Source organism: Rhea pennata, chromosome 2, assembly GCF_028389875.1.
Source record: "Rhea pennata isolate bPtePen1 chromosome 2, bPtePen1.pri, whole genome shotgun sequence".
In the NCBI taxonomy this organism is placed as follows: Eukaryota; Metazoa; Chordata; class Aves; order Rheiformes; family Rheidae; genus Rhea; species Rhea pennata.
In genome coordinates this window covers 89,473,704-89,487,294 of record NC_084664.1, presented here as the reverse complement: position 1 = coordinate 89,487,294, position 13,591 = coordinate 89,473,704, and the positions used below count along the sequence as shown (strand labels likewise).

Here is a 13,591-nt window from a genome sequence, read left to right as displayed (position 1 = left end):
CTGAAATGTATTGTGCAAGAGAAGAGCAACTGTTTTCTTTTCAGTGTAAGAGATGAACAGTTTTTAAAAATACACAGATCTGCCCACTGAGGATGACGTTCGCATAGGTAGGCTGATTTAATGATGCATATCTATTCAGCACATATGCAATAAGCAGTCAGGTGGCCCACACTAGATTTCCTGTAATTTTATTTTGAATTAAAGTCCTGATAAAAGTCTGGAGTGCATGCAAACTAACCATGTGAAATTCCAAATGTGTATTTTATGAGATTTCACCTACAGAACATTAGCAGGTTTCTTCAAGTCATGTGACATAACTCAAGTATTGTTTGGTGGAGATTTCCCTCAGAAGGACTACTCTCACTTGGATAGTCTAGAAAAAATTGGAGCTTAATCATTTTTCTAATTTCACTTCCCCTCAGAACAACAACAACAATTAAACCACCCCCTTTCTCCTATTTTCACAAATACGTTTTCTCAGAAAAAAACAGCCATTTTAAATGAAAAAAAAATTACCTAAATGTACTTATTAAAATTGTCATACAAATCTGCTTGGAATTGAACTAGCAAGAGTATTTTAGTGTGGCTGCAGTTACCTGTATTAGCTTCCAAAATAAACTGGCACACTTGTTTCAAAACATTTCATATACATTAAGCATTTTATAAGGAACATTCTGATCTCCATGCACATCATCCATGCACCCAAGAGTAGCATCAGCCTGAAGCTCTATTTCCAACCCTAGAGAGACAGTAAGGTGAAGGATGACTAGAAGGACAATTCTCACACTAACTCCAACTCACAGCCTCACACACTGCAATGCTGTGCTATGAATTCAGAAGTATTATTCAAATCCAATATATCTTCTGATGCTACAAAGTCAAACCAAGGTTTGGCATAAACTTAATAGAGAGCCCAGCAGGTTCACAATTTGCAGGTATACATGTGAGTTTGTGCAGGAGTTGTTAAGTTCCCACAGGCAGAAAGAGACTTTGTTCCAACAAGTCTCTGTCCCTAATAAAGAAGAAAATAATTTATAGAGCATGCCTCTTCTGTGGGCAACAGGGAGAAAGGCAGCCCTTGTGTTTTGTTTCTCACTCTCATTTTTCAGCAGTAGGTATGCCTCCAAATTACTAAGGTCGTTAAAGAATTATCATACATCTTTCTAAGCAATCATCATTATCTCTCGTTTTTACTATTAGTGATAAGGAATACATTTAGTTACCATTAGCAGGAAGATAGGTGAAAAGCTGGTACTGGCTTCTCTTTCTCTTTCCATTGCAGACATAGAAGTTGACCTGAACAGGACTGGTAATTCTCTGGTTGCGGAAAGGTGGTATCTCAACCACCAACGAATTCTGCGAAAATAAATCAGAAAATCAGGGCACGATTAAGGTATCTGATCTGCACAGTAACATGCACACATTAACCCTATGAGGGATGTCCCAAAGGAGGAGTGCCGTTTCTACGTGAGGAATGGTGGGCTGGCCTTCATGGGCAACGAGTGAGCTGCAGTAAATGTCTCCTGTGGCCCCAGGTGCCCTTGTGGCAGGCAGTCTCGTCAACTCATTCCAGGTTTGAGCCTTTTTGGAAAGGGAGCAAAAAGCTTGCAGGCAGGATAGGCCTCCCCCTATCACCTTTATACCTGGAGGGCAAGGGGCTGCTAAGAGCTGGGGCTTGGGACTGGGCCACACAGAGCCCAGGGAATGCTGCACCTTTAACAACACCCCAATTTTCACAAGCCCTGAGTCTCTCTTCTGCCTCATGTGCCACTGTGGTCAAGCTCATGTCTATGGAGAGACATCTAAGCTTGCTAGCTTTCCAGAAGGACACCCACGCCATACAAAGACAAAGATGCGGAAGGTGGCCTGAGCCATCTGTCCACATGGCTGGCGAGTAGCATACTCCTGGGAGGGGAAAGGCGAGGTAGGACCACACAGACACGACAGCACACAGGCTGCATGGAGCAGGGCACTGGAGGGCCCCAAATCTGGGATTGAGGAGTTCAAATTGGGGGGAATTGGAGGGAAGGATACCAGAAGTGGGGCCAGGAGATTTCGGCATGGCTCAGGTCTTTACCAAATCACTAGCCTTCCCTTTGGATAGCAAATATGACACTAAATTTGGATACAGCCTTCTCTCTCGCTTCAGACAAGAATCTGGGACCACAGTCAAATCATGGGCTCTAACTTGGTGGTAGAAAGCACAACTGCTCAGCTGGCAAGTCACCTCCAATATACTTTGCCCTAACATAACTTCATTTGAAGGTGGATTAGGACATGAATATGATTATTTAAATATTTCCATTTTCCACAATGAGATTTTTTTTTTAACAAAACAACTCAGAAGTTTTAAGCAGACTAATTTCTGTGGAAGGGAGATCTCAAAAGAACAAAAGAACATCTAGTACCACAGGAAGAAGTATTGGAGATTGTGGAGATGATCTTCCACCGTTAGAAAACAAATGCTCCAGCATGGGACTAAGGAAAAACTTGGCTGCCAGCTTACACAAGTGAGCAGTAAAATCTGTTGCGACCAAAACCTCCCCTGGCACTTTTTAAAAGAGTCAAAGGGAACATTAAGCTCAACATTTGGCCTGCTTTCAACTAAGGTCTTTAAATTGTCTGCCTGCATGTCTCCAGCAGAATCACAGCTAACAAACTGCTGCAAACTGCTGCAGAGCTAGAATAGTTGTCCACCTATAGTCCTGGTGATTGAGCCACACTTTTCTAACCGTGGGGCTGATCTCCTATGAGGAAACTCACACTTCTTCTGCCGAAGATCCATGAAAGCCAGGGAAAATGATCAGAAATTGCTTTGGGAGCAGACAGAAGAACTGACCCAGCAAGACACAAGATGAGCAGACAGGGCTGGCCCATCCTGGACAATGAAAAAATATTTTCCAACTGGTCTCTCCTACTTTCAGGATAGATTCCAATGAAGGCTTTTTACCCTGTGCTCCCATTAAAGAAAGATTTCCAAGAGGGGAGGCCTAAGTACTTGTTCTGTTTCAGAGGGGAGACACAATGCCAAAGCCTTGGAAAACCCTCTTTAGAAACAGTGCTAGACAAGGCAATATATATTTTTCATCTCGATGTTAAAATATTTAAGGCAGACTTACTGGCTTGCACATTTCTTTGTCGGTTTTGGCTTCCATTTCCCACACATGGTGACCATCTAAAAGACAAAAGAAAAAGATATCTTGTTCTGTCCTTTTTTCCTTCTCCTGAGCGTACAAAAGAACAACTTTGGCAAAAAAAATCTTGATGGAAAAGGGGCACTGCATACACAAAAAACAGCTCTCAAAATACTTTGCACAAACTTTGCCCAACCTGGAAGGCATCTATGTAACCTGCTACATGATCTCACTCAACATTTTTTATGGAAGGAATCACAGTCCAGAGTACATAATACTGTGACAGGGTAAGGTCACTGGGATTTTATTCTGCTGCTGATTTGAATAGAATATGCAACTGTTCTATGCTTTAGCCTCTCACACAAATTTTCAGACAAAAATACTACCTATCAGGTCTTTCAATCAGTACGTATGCAATAAGTCATATAAGTGTTCAACATTAATATTAAACAAAACAAAAGCAGAGCTAGAGAAGCTCCTCAGCCTTGCAGTATTTCATTTTAACATAGTCCTAGCCTAATTTGTCATAATTTTGCTGCTTGGATCAAAAGGCAAGACAATATGTTGTGAAATACAGTTATTGCAGATCAGGGCACCATTTTAAGATTGGTTTAGCTCAACTCAGTCAACCAAACCTACAGTTTTCTGGAGCTGTGTGTTGGGTCTTTCTGACATCCTGGATTTCAAGCAAAAATGAATTTAAACCATAAATATCATTTTTTCTAGGGACCTTAAGAAATTAGTTTTGTCTGTTCATTTCTTTCAACATCTCACTGATACTGAAGTAACTGGCCAATAATACTTTTTTTCTTCCTTGTGGCTTCAAAACTCAACAGCAAAGAAATTAGAAAAATAATACAAAATGTACGGTTTCCATTCTGGAGGCCTAGAAAAACAAAAACATGTATGAAAGGCCACAAGCGGATTGCTGCCTAAGTTCAGCAGCAGGGACACATGCCGCTCAGTGAGTTCCACCATTGTCACACGTCACTGGAATGAATGGGAAAATTAGACTTTATGTCATCTCTTTTGTATATTTATTGCAGCATCGGGACATACAAATGCAAATATTAGCTATTTTGAACTTCATCACATAGACGTGGCCCTGCCTTAGAAAAACAGCTCTCAGCAAGGTAAAAGAGTGAATGCACTTTTTCTTCTCCCTTCACTTTCACGGCCAGGATAGAGGTGACGCATTTAGGACTGTCTGATTTATTACAAATGTCTGTAAATAATATTTTTGTGTACAGCTGTCCTACTGTGAAAGGAATGTTGTTGAGGAACTAGCACTGGCGATTGTTTTAAAGTCTGAAACCATTTCTTTCTAACGTATGGAAAGGAGCGCAGCGTGAAAGCAGCAGCACAAATAGCACAGCAAATTTGGCAGGCCTTTCTGTAGGAAACAACCAGCAGGGCTACCCTTAGTTTCTCCCCTACATTTTAAATTGTGACACTGGAAAAGGAATCCCTTTAATAGGTATTGCCACGTTTGGGTGGGGGAAGAGGAGGACTAGCCAGACCACGCTCCAGTCTCCTTAGCAGTGCCTTGTAAGAGTGCCAGAATCGAAGCAGACTTCTCAGAAGGACTGGAGAGCCCTTCACAATTTATCCAACAGATGCTTCCCCCAAGCTGTCAGTAAAAAAAAAAAAAAAAAAAAAAAAAAAAAAGAAAAGAAAAGAGAAGAAAAAAAAAGAAAAAAGAAACCCTGACCAAAACTCTGCTGGCCAGGATGAGTCTGTGGTCTGCCAGCAGCCTCCTTTTCCTCCTGCCCCTTCCCTAAAAAGCCCTTGCAGTCCCCTTCCCAATTAATTCAATCAAAATAACACACCACCACCACCATCACACGTTTCCAAAGTTATAGTCAGCTTAGGAACTTCTGCTTTGTAGAGTTTTTCTTTTTTTCTTTTTTTTTTAATCTAAAGAAGTCCAGACTAGTAGTTATGTGTTCAATTTGCCTTTGTAAATGGATTACCAGAACCTAAGGTTTTTTGCTATGTTTCATTTCTACTCTATGAGATGAATGATCTGATGCAGGTTTCTGTTTTTTATTTCCTGCCGATACTTTAGCAAAATTCAAACCGACTCCATCTCTAGCTAATCTTTCAATTACTTCAAGCAGCACTGCCTTTATGCGCTTTCGAGTTTTTTATGATGACAAAGAGAGTTTGTTCAGAAATATTTTAAATGCTATAATCTAAACTATTATGCAAATAAAAATCCAGAGCCGTGGTTTGTCTTTGGAAGCTAATAAGAACAATACGGTTCTTGCTCCAAGAAACTCTCCTGAGACTGTCCAGACCATGCTGCTCCGCGACTGGAGGGGCAGGAGAAGAGAGGGGAGAAGGAGGGAACAGACAACTCATTAAGAGCTGGTGACATTTCATTTAACAAAAACACAAGGAGGAAAAGCTGTTATGAAGCAGAGACCAAAAAAAAAAAAAAAAAAAGAAAGAAAGAAAAAAAAAGAAAAGAAAAAGACAATTCCTCATGTTACGTCTGGTGAACCAAGAGGGAAATCTCAACGCCCACGGACTGGGACCTACTCCAGGAGGGAAACCTTAGACCACTACGTCAACCTCTTACAGTAAACATGTTTTGCAGGTTTAAACGGCGCAGCTGAAATTAAAAAAGAGAAAGGACCCGTGGCTGCGGAGCGGGCTGCGGGAGCTCGCCGCCTCGAGCACATGAGGCCGCCTCGGCGGGAGAAACCCGCTTTGCCCCCGGTGCCACATTCGCCGGGGATCCTCCCCAGCAGGCGGGATGCCGCCTCCTGTCAGAGGGCGCGCGAGGAGGGAGGACTGATAAACCACAAAAGTTTCCATTGTACGCCTGCCACATCTGCAGCCGCCTGGCCGCCTCCGAGCCCAAGGCAACTCCCTCCTGGCCGCGGGCCAACAAAAGTACACCAGAGCAATTTATACCTTTCCAAAATGCAAATAATTCAAATTACAGACATAACACAAAGCTGAAGCAGACACATTTCAGGCATTCCCGTTAAAGTTTACTCTCTGGAATTACTGTACCCAAATGGGCAGTTGTTATATGAGGAAGCGGGGGGAGGCAGGCAAGGAAGGAGAGGAAGAGGGAGGGAGGAAAAGAAAGAAGGGAGAAAAGGGTTTTCCAAAGGTCTTATTTCATTCCTTTTCATTTTACTATTTACTTTTACAGAGTAATAAGAAGTGCTTTCTCCAAATTCAATGCCTGGCTTTGTTTTGGCAGTTAAGATTTATATTATAAGGTTTTGAACAGAAAGGCATCTCTCTATGAAGTTTAAGAAGTAGTTGCGTCAAGGCATTACACCGCTATTCTATTGTTTGTTTTTACCAAAAGGGAAAGAAAAACAAAGCTACCACACACGGACCGGCCAGTCGGCGGGGAAAAGCCCTCCTGAATCACCTTTCCTGAGCCAAGCTTTCACCGGGGAGGCTGTGCTCGAAGGACCTTTGGATCCTGCTCTTCATGAGTGGTTGTGACACCCCCCCATTTCCTGGGGGCCCTCCAGCCGCAACAGCTGGCCCCGGGCTCAGGGTGGCCATCAGCACCCGCTTCAGCTGAGGCCACCGTGCTCTGCCAGGACGTCGGACGTTTCAAGGCGGATAGCTTTGACATGCTGTTATTTATAGCATTTTGGGTGCGCTTCCTCACAAGCTGCTTCAGCTTTTTTTCCACAGTGATGCTTAGAGCACCTGGACTTCCTACTGAGGAAAATGCTGCAAGCCTACCACCACGTAGCTCAAGCCTACCACCACGTAGCTCAAGCCTTCCACCACATTGCTTGAGCCCTACTACCACGTCGCTCGAGCCCTACCACCACGTTGCTTGGGGTGGCTTTTCAGCATCTCAGAGCATAAACAGCCAGAGCAGCTCAACGGGTGAATGGGCCTTTGTAGTCTGCTCTTATCAGCTGCTCCTTCCAGGGTTAAAGGAAACTGCGCAGAAGGCCAGAAGTAAAAATATTCTAATTCAATAGGGAATTCCCTGCAGCATGAGTCACGGAAACGGCTTCCCCACCACACCCATCTAAAAGATTTCCACATAAAAAGGCACTGTTGAGGCCTGTTTTAACACAGAGGCAGCACTAAAAAAGTAGTTGGGTAAATCTAACAGCATCCGTTAGTCACACATGAAGCCTAACACACCACAAAATACATTTTTTTTCAGAGAAGTGTATGTAACACAGTCAAAGAGCTGTAAAGACTTTCCAAAGAAATCTTCTGCTGTCTTCTGCGTTTCCTCATTGCCCATCAAGAAGGCTCATCCAATGTTTCCAGACCTACATTTAGCCCCTGGGCACCAGGGAGCCATCAGCACGGTACCACAGCTCTGGGAGCTCGCAACAGTCCAACTACCACTTAAACTCTCATGGTAGATTGATGGAAGACAGTGAGAGAAAAGAACATAAGTTACCCCCCAAAAAAACCAAACTGGAACTAGGAAGAGTGTAACACAAGCATCTGGCAACCACTTAAACCTTGCCTCTATGAAATGGGCATAATGGGAGAGTTCAGATACATTTAAGTGATCTCATTCTACTACAGTAGGTTAAAACAGTCTATATTCTTTAGTAGTCCTGTGTTCACTTGAGATACAAGAAGAATAGATATTATCTTGGATTTCCCTGCCTATACAGTGTGCATTTTATATTCTTCTAGCCTGAGGCTCGACAGAGTTTGACTGCACTGCCTGGGTTGTAAATGTGTATTTACGTTGTGATATATTTGCAAGTAAGACAGTGAAACTAATCCTGTCTCCCCAAACGAAAGCCGTATTTGGTTAACATGTTGTGAGACTGCCCTAAACAACCATGCCTATACCTCCCTGACTACTGTAACGTGTCTGCAAAGGGAAGGACACAAATGCAATGCAGAATGATGCTACAGTGTAATTCTGAGGTGCTCCACGAAGGCTGCCTGCCCTCCTATTGGCCCTGTATATACAAATCCTTCCGTACTGAAGGATTTGCAAGTTTTCAGTTTGCAGCGAACTCCTTTCTTCCTGGGAAGTGCCCTCATGGCACCGAGATGATTGATCTGTGAATACGTCCGGATGCAAAGCATAGGGTTTTTCTAGTGAGAGAAGAGAATGAACACTAAGGCAAAGTCCTGTCGTTCAGATCTAAAGTCACTCAGTTTTGTGCTGAGATCTTTATCAGTTTTCATGTGCAGGGCAGGTTAGGCCAGGTCTGCGCTTGCGCTGGGAACTGCAGAGAAGTGGGTTGGGCGCTCCCCCAAACCCCCACTCAGCTAGACCCACTCACGCTCCCTCATTTCCTGGGTATCTCACGCAGGCATGCATATGTTACTGCCACATTTCTCTCCGGAGGCGGCAGCCTCTAGGATTTGAGGATAACACGAGGGGAGCCAGGGTGCTTTTCCAGCCTGATCTATTACATAACGCAGGCGCTTCGTTGTGAAGAACATTTTCCTAACTGGATACCAGCAAACCCAATTATCTGTGGGTGGAGTCAATCCCAGCATTTACACACTGTCTATCGGAGCACATTTTAAAAGACATTTACAAGGCATTAGCAAGAGCAGCTAAGCAGCCTGGTACGGGATGCATGGGGAAGACGGGACAGGAAGAGCGCAAGGAACCGCTAGGGAATGCACAGGGAGCGGGTGCGGGTGCGGGTGACCCCCTTGCTCCGCTCTGCCAGCCCACACCTGCCTGCCGCCGATGCCTCAGCCCCTTCCCCTGGCTTCGCTTCCCGTGCCGCCGCGGCCCAGCTCACCGCCTCCCCAGCTACCCTGATTTCCCCTTTGCTCTTCCGCTTCTTTTGTTACAGGATCGCACGGTCACTGGCTTTCTTCCCCCTGCTTTATTTCCCTCTTCCTTGCCAGAAAAGAAGAAAAAAAAAAAAAAAAAAAAGGAAAGAAAAAAAAAAAAAGCTATCCCTCTCTGTCCTCCTCACAGCCTACTGTCTTGCTACGGACATTTCTCCCCTGCAATTTTGTTCCATGTCACCGGTATGTCTTCCGGTATGCATCACTGCCTGTGCATGTCAGGGTTCGTGTGTAACCAGCTTATTCTTTTTGCCGCAGCAAAGCTGCTATGTTTGTTTGCCTGTCCTCGTAGGCACTGTCGCAGCATATGGACTTTGTGCACCTTCGTTCTGCTACACATTTTTGTAGTTGTAGGCTGAACATTACCTTTTTTTCTTTTTAAGATTAAATGATTAAAATAACAATAAAAAAGTCATGCAGGAACCAGGTGATAAAAATCCAGTAAGAACAGTACCTTACAGAACACAGGCATCTGTGCCAGAAATGCGACTTCCTTTCTGATTGCTCAATTGGGCAGTCCAAAAGCCAAAGGATTGACTCATTTTGCCTAAACTGTGAATCTCTTTAGCTGATTTCACCAAAGTATGTCCAACTGACTTTGCAATTATTCTGAGTTCAAGAAAGTGTTTTCAAATTAATTGTAATTTCAGCCCAGGTAATTAAAAGGAGGCACTGTACAGAAAACTGACGGATCAAGGCTCCTTGGGAGCCAAAACAATCTGGAATGAGCTGCCAGAACCTATTTTCTGCAGAATGGAAGCTGGTTATGCAATTTGTGCTTTCTGACACCTCCCCCCCTGTTCAAACTACCATCAGTCTTAGGGTTTTATTTAATAGCTCTCAGTAATTTCAGGTCTAAGACATTCAACTTAGAAGGAAAACTGCAGCTTAACATCCCTGCAAAAGCTCTCTAGAGTAGGCAGGTCACCAGCATGGGTTCCCATCAGCAGTAATGACAAGACTTCATTCTGTCTTCAGTTACATGTGCGTGATTTCCTCATCTGCACAATTTTATTTTCCTCTGGGAACCTCTAGTAGGCTGAATTTGTGTCTTCGTAGCTGAAGCTGAGCAGAATAATCCCTATTTATTTTCTTCACTCTAATCTTCTGTCTCATCTGTCTCCTGTACTATGAGAGCAAAAAACCTCATATCTAATTTAAACCACATTCAAAGTTCTCAATTTTTTTCCTCTACTTCTATATTCAATGCCATGACCACCACTTGCCCCATAACGCTCAGGCCTGCAATATACAAGGTTATCTTCATCTCTTCCCCCCCCCCTTGTCTCATATCTAAGTTTGATTAAAATCTTTTCAGTTCTTGCTTCCTAACTATTTTTAGGAGATGAACTCTTCATTTTATCTACATGGCCACAATTTCTCATCTTCCAGAAACATATCATCTGTGCTACCCCATCATGACTTTTCAGTAGAGTCCAAAGAGTAAGCTTCTGCACGGCATTTTGATTTTTTCCACCTCCTTGTCCCCTTATGTTCCTCCCACTCATTTCCCTTCCTCTGCAAGGTCAGGCTCAATCTTAAAGGTTCCTCCACCACTGATTATCTGCCTCGATTATCAGCTTCCCCGTTACAAAGCATATTTTGGAAATGCCTTAGCTCTCTTTTCCTCTCTTAAACATCACTGAATTTTGTTCCACATTGCTCTTGGAGGGGCCACCTTACTCCTCCAACAGGCCTAAAGAGGATAGGCTACTTATCCTTCAATTCTCCTCATTTTTACTGCGATGCCTACCTAAGACATGATCCAACTCTTAATGACCAGTCAGGGAAGTTATAAGAGAGAATGAACACTGTTCTTGCAAAAGATGTGTACAATCCCTGCAAAAACTATGCACTTTGGAGGTATCTCCTTTCCTCTACTGTCTTTTTGTGCTGATGGCTTCATAAGACTCTAAGCTTTTTTGGTAAGGGCTGTGAATTCCTGTGGGTCCTACTGGAATGGTAACAGTAACAACGATATGAAATCTTACGCTACTTACAATATTAAGAGACCAAGCCTTGACTGCACAGATACAGCTGTTTGAAGCCATTTAGTGTGGAAAAGACACGAAACAAAAGACTTCAAGCATTCAGTCATATTTTCTGAAATAATTAAAAATTGACAGGATTACTCAAATAAATAATGAGACACTTTACATTTCTCTCTTTCTCTATTGTCTACAGTAAGCACCTGTGATTGACTGATATCATTCTTAACTGTGAGAGCAGCACCCAGCACAAGGCTTGCTGCTGCTGATATCATCTCATGTGTATGGCTGCTGTCCCGCTCTCTCTTCACCATTCCCTACACTGAACAGCCAGGAAAATCTGAAACGTGCTGACATTTCCTACAAGCTGTCTCATTGCTACTGCATGCAATTGTAGGCTTCTACCATCAAATGATTCCATCACTTGATGATACTACTTGCCCAAGGATATCTATTTCTGGGCAAAGGCCAGAAACCCCTTCAGCTATCAATACATCTCTAGGAAATGGGTACAAGTGACCTTCACATGAACTCTTTGCTCCCAACTTGTATGCCTTTGAAGTTTCCAGTTTATCTAGTTTCCAAAATTTTTAACCTCACTGTGCAGGAGTCAGTGCATAACCTCTCGCTGCTGACTGGAATGTGTGTCCTGAACTTGGATAAATAGATAGATAAAGACAAAATTATGTAGTATCTGTCCATCTGATGGGAGGGAGAAGGGGAATTTTGCCACTTGCTTATTTATTATGTGAGCTACAGTATGATTACCAGTGTGAAACATGACCCTTTTTTGGCCAGTTGCCCCCCAAACTGTGACTGCTACTGGCAATGGAAAGAGCAATGGAAAGATCTCCAAGAATGTAAGATCCTTTACCAAATGGAGCTCTGCCAAGACTCAGGTCACCAGTCTCCACATCACATCACATCACGTCAAAACAGACTCCAAGCCTAGGGCTCCAAAGTGCAGCTGAGTCAAATCAAAAAGCCCACATGCGTCCCCAGTGTGTCCGCTCCATCCAAATGCCACTCAAATGTCTCAGAGATACAACATTTTCCAGAACTTTCTTCAAGTTCTCCTTGAGTTAAAATACTGCACTTGAGTATCTACTGAACAAAAAGGTATTTTTGCTCATACAATGTATAGGAAACAGAACTGAATTTCTCAACAAGGCTTCAAGACTTCAGACTGACATTTTTACCTTAAAGCAGCAACCAGTTGTCTCTACTCTTTCCCAGAAGTGGTGAAATTTGAGAAGAACAAAACCCTGTGAAATGTTTGAGTGGACACCTAAATTCATCCAGCTTCATTTTTTTCCATCTTGCACTTATTTTATGCAAACATTCAGCTGACTACGTTTTACAACACTGTCAATGGCAGGTAAGCTAACTTTTCCTATCTGAAGTACTTACAGAAAGCATGATTTCCTTCAGCATATGCACCAAACATTTGGTGATTTCACCTGCTGTAGCATAACTATTACCATGCCACACCAGCATATTTGTGTTCTAACATCACAAGCATGTTCAATCAAGTAAGAGGAATAGTTGTAGATAGAGTAAATCCATTTAACAAAATAAAAACAATGGAATTAACAGTGAAGAAATAACTAAATCTGAAACACTTTAATTTTTTGGGACTATTCGACAAACAAAGAGGAGGAAATCACTGGATGAAATGGTCCTTAGGTACCGTTTACTACTCTGTGTTTTGGCAGCTCAAGTTTCAAAGGCTTCAGGCGCAATAGCTAGCTATATTTTGTAATTAGGTTACAGAGTATGCAGGTGCTAGGAACAACAAGTTCAAATCCATTAAGTCCATAAACCAGGAGTTATTCAGAGATACAGTGTTACAAACTGTGAACTCTATTAATATCCATCCAAGATAGTAATGCATTTTCAGAGAGACATACTTGTCATAATGAATTTCAAGTGCATGTTTTTTGACCATGATAAAGTGGTCCTCAAAATTAACAACCCTTAATTCAAAATTAGGGTTGCTTCAGAAATTAATTCTGTAGTGAGCTCGAATGTTACATTTTAACCTTTTTTGCTCTTTAAAACTCTTGCCCTGTGGTCCTTAAGCCCTGTCACTCAGCACAAAAAATCAACTAAGTCAGTGTGGGCCTCTAACTTTGCTAGTGGAAACTCAAATGAATAATAATTAATAATAATATACCAAATACTCATTTCTTCCCATAGATCACAACTTACTAATAATGAACATTTCCGTCAGTTTAACCTGGTCTCTTAGGTATGTCTATACTTGGCTGAACTAGTGAAGTCTAGAAATACTTGAGCCACCTCTGGTGCCAAAAACATTCTAGCTGCAGGAGCAAGGAGCACTGTCCGGGCTAACAGAGGACCTGGGTAAATTAACCCCTTCAAACCTTCATGCTAGGCTCTTTTTAATGCTCAAAATACCTTGGGGCAACTCTGCAGTGTCCTAGAGCATGCCATGAAGAAACACTCATGACTTTGCTGTGCTTTGGCATTTGGGAGAGCACTGACTTTTCATTTGCCAGTTACAAGAAAGATTTTGTTCCCTAGGATTTTTCCATTTTGCTTAGCTTATAGATCACTAGTCCTAATCTGACATACTAGGAACCAGCAGTCTGCTCACTTCTGTTTGGCTTCTGTGCTGCTTTGTGTTCAGCAACTCATGTTACCATCCAAATTCCAGCTCTG

The 13,591-nt window shown here is 42.6% G+C and overlaps 1 protein-coding gene across 3 annotated transcripts in view; it reads right to left on the bottom strand.

The window, feature by feature from the left end:
• The window catches only part of NFATC1 (nuclear factor of activated T cells 1), a 115,616-nt gene that overhangs the window by 49,176 nt on the left and 52,849 nt on the right, over positions 1-13,591 (bottom strand). For all 3 annotated transcript variants that reach the window (XM_062569872.1, XM_062569873.1, XM_062569874.1), the window contains exons 7-8: positions 3,120-3,175; positions 1,224-1,356 (exon numbers count right to left, since the gene is read on the bottom strand). In XM_062569872.1, coding sequence (XP_062425856.1) covers positions 1,224-1,356; positions 3,120-3,175 — 189 coding nt within the window. The remainder of the gene's footprint in view (positions 1-1,223; positions 1,357-3,119; positions 3,176-13,591) is intronic.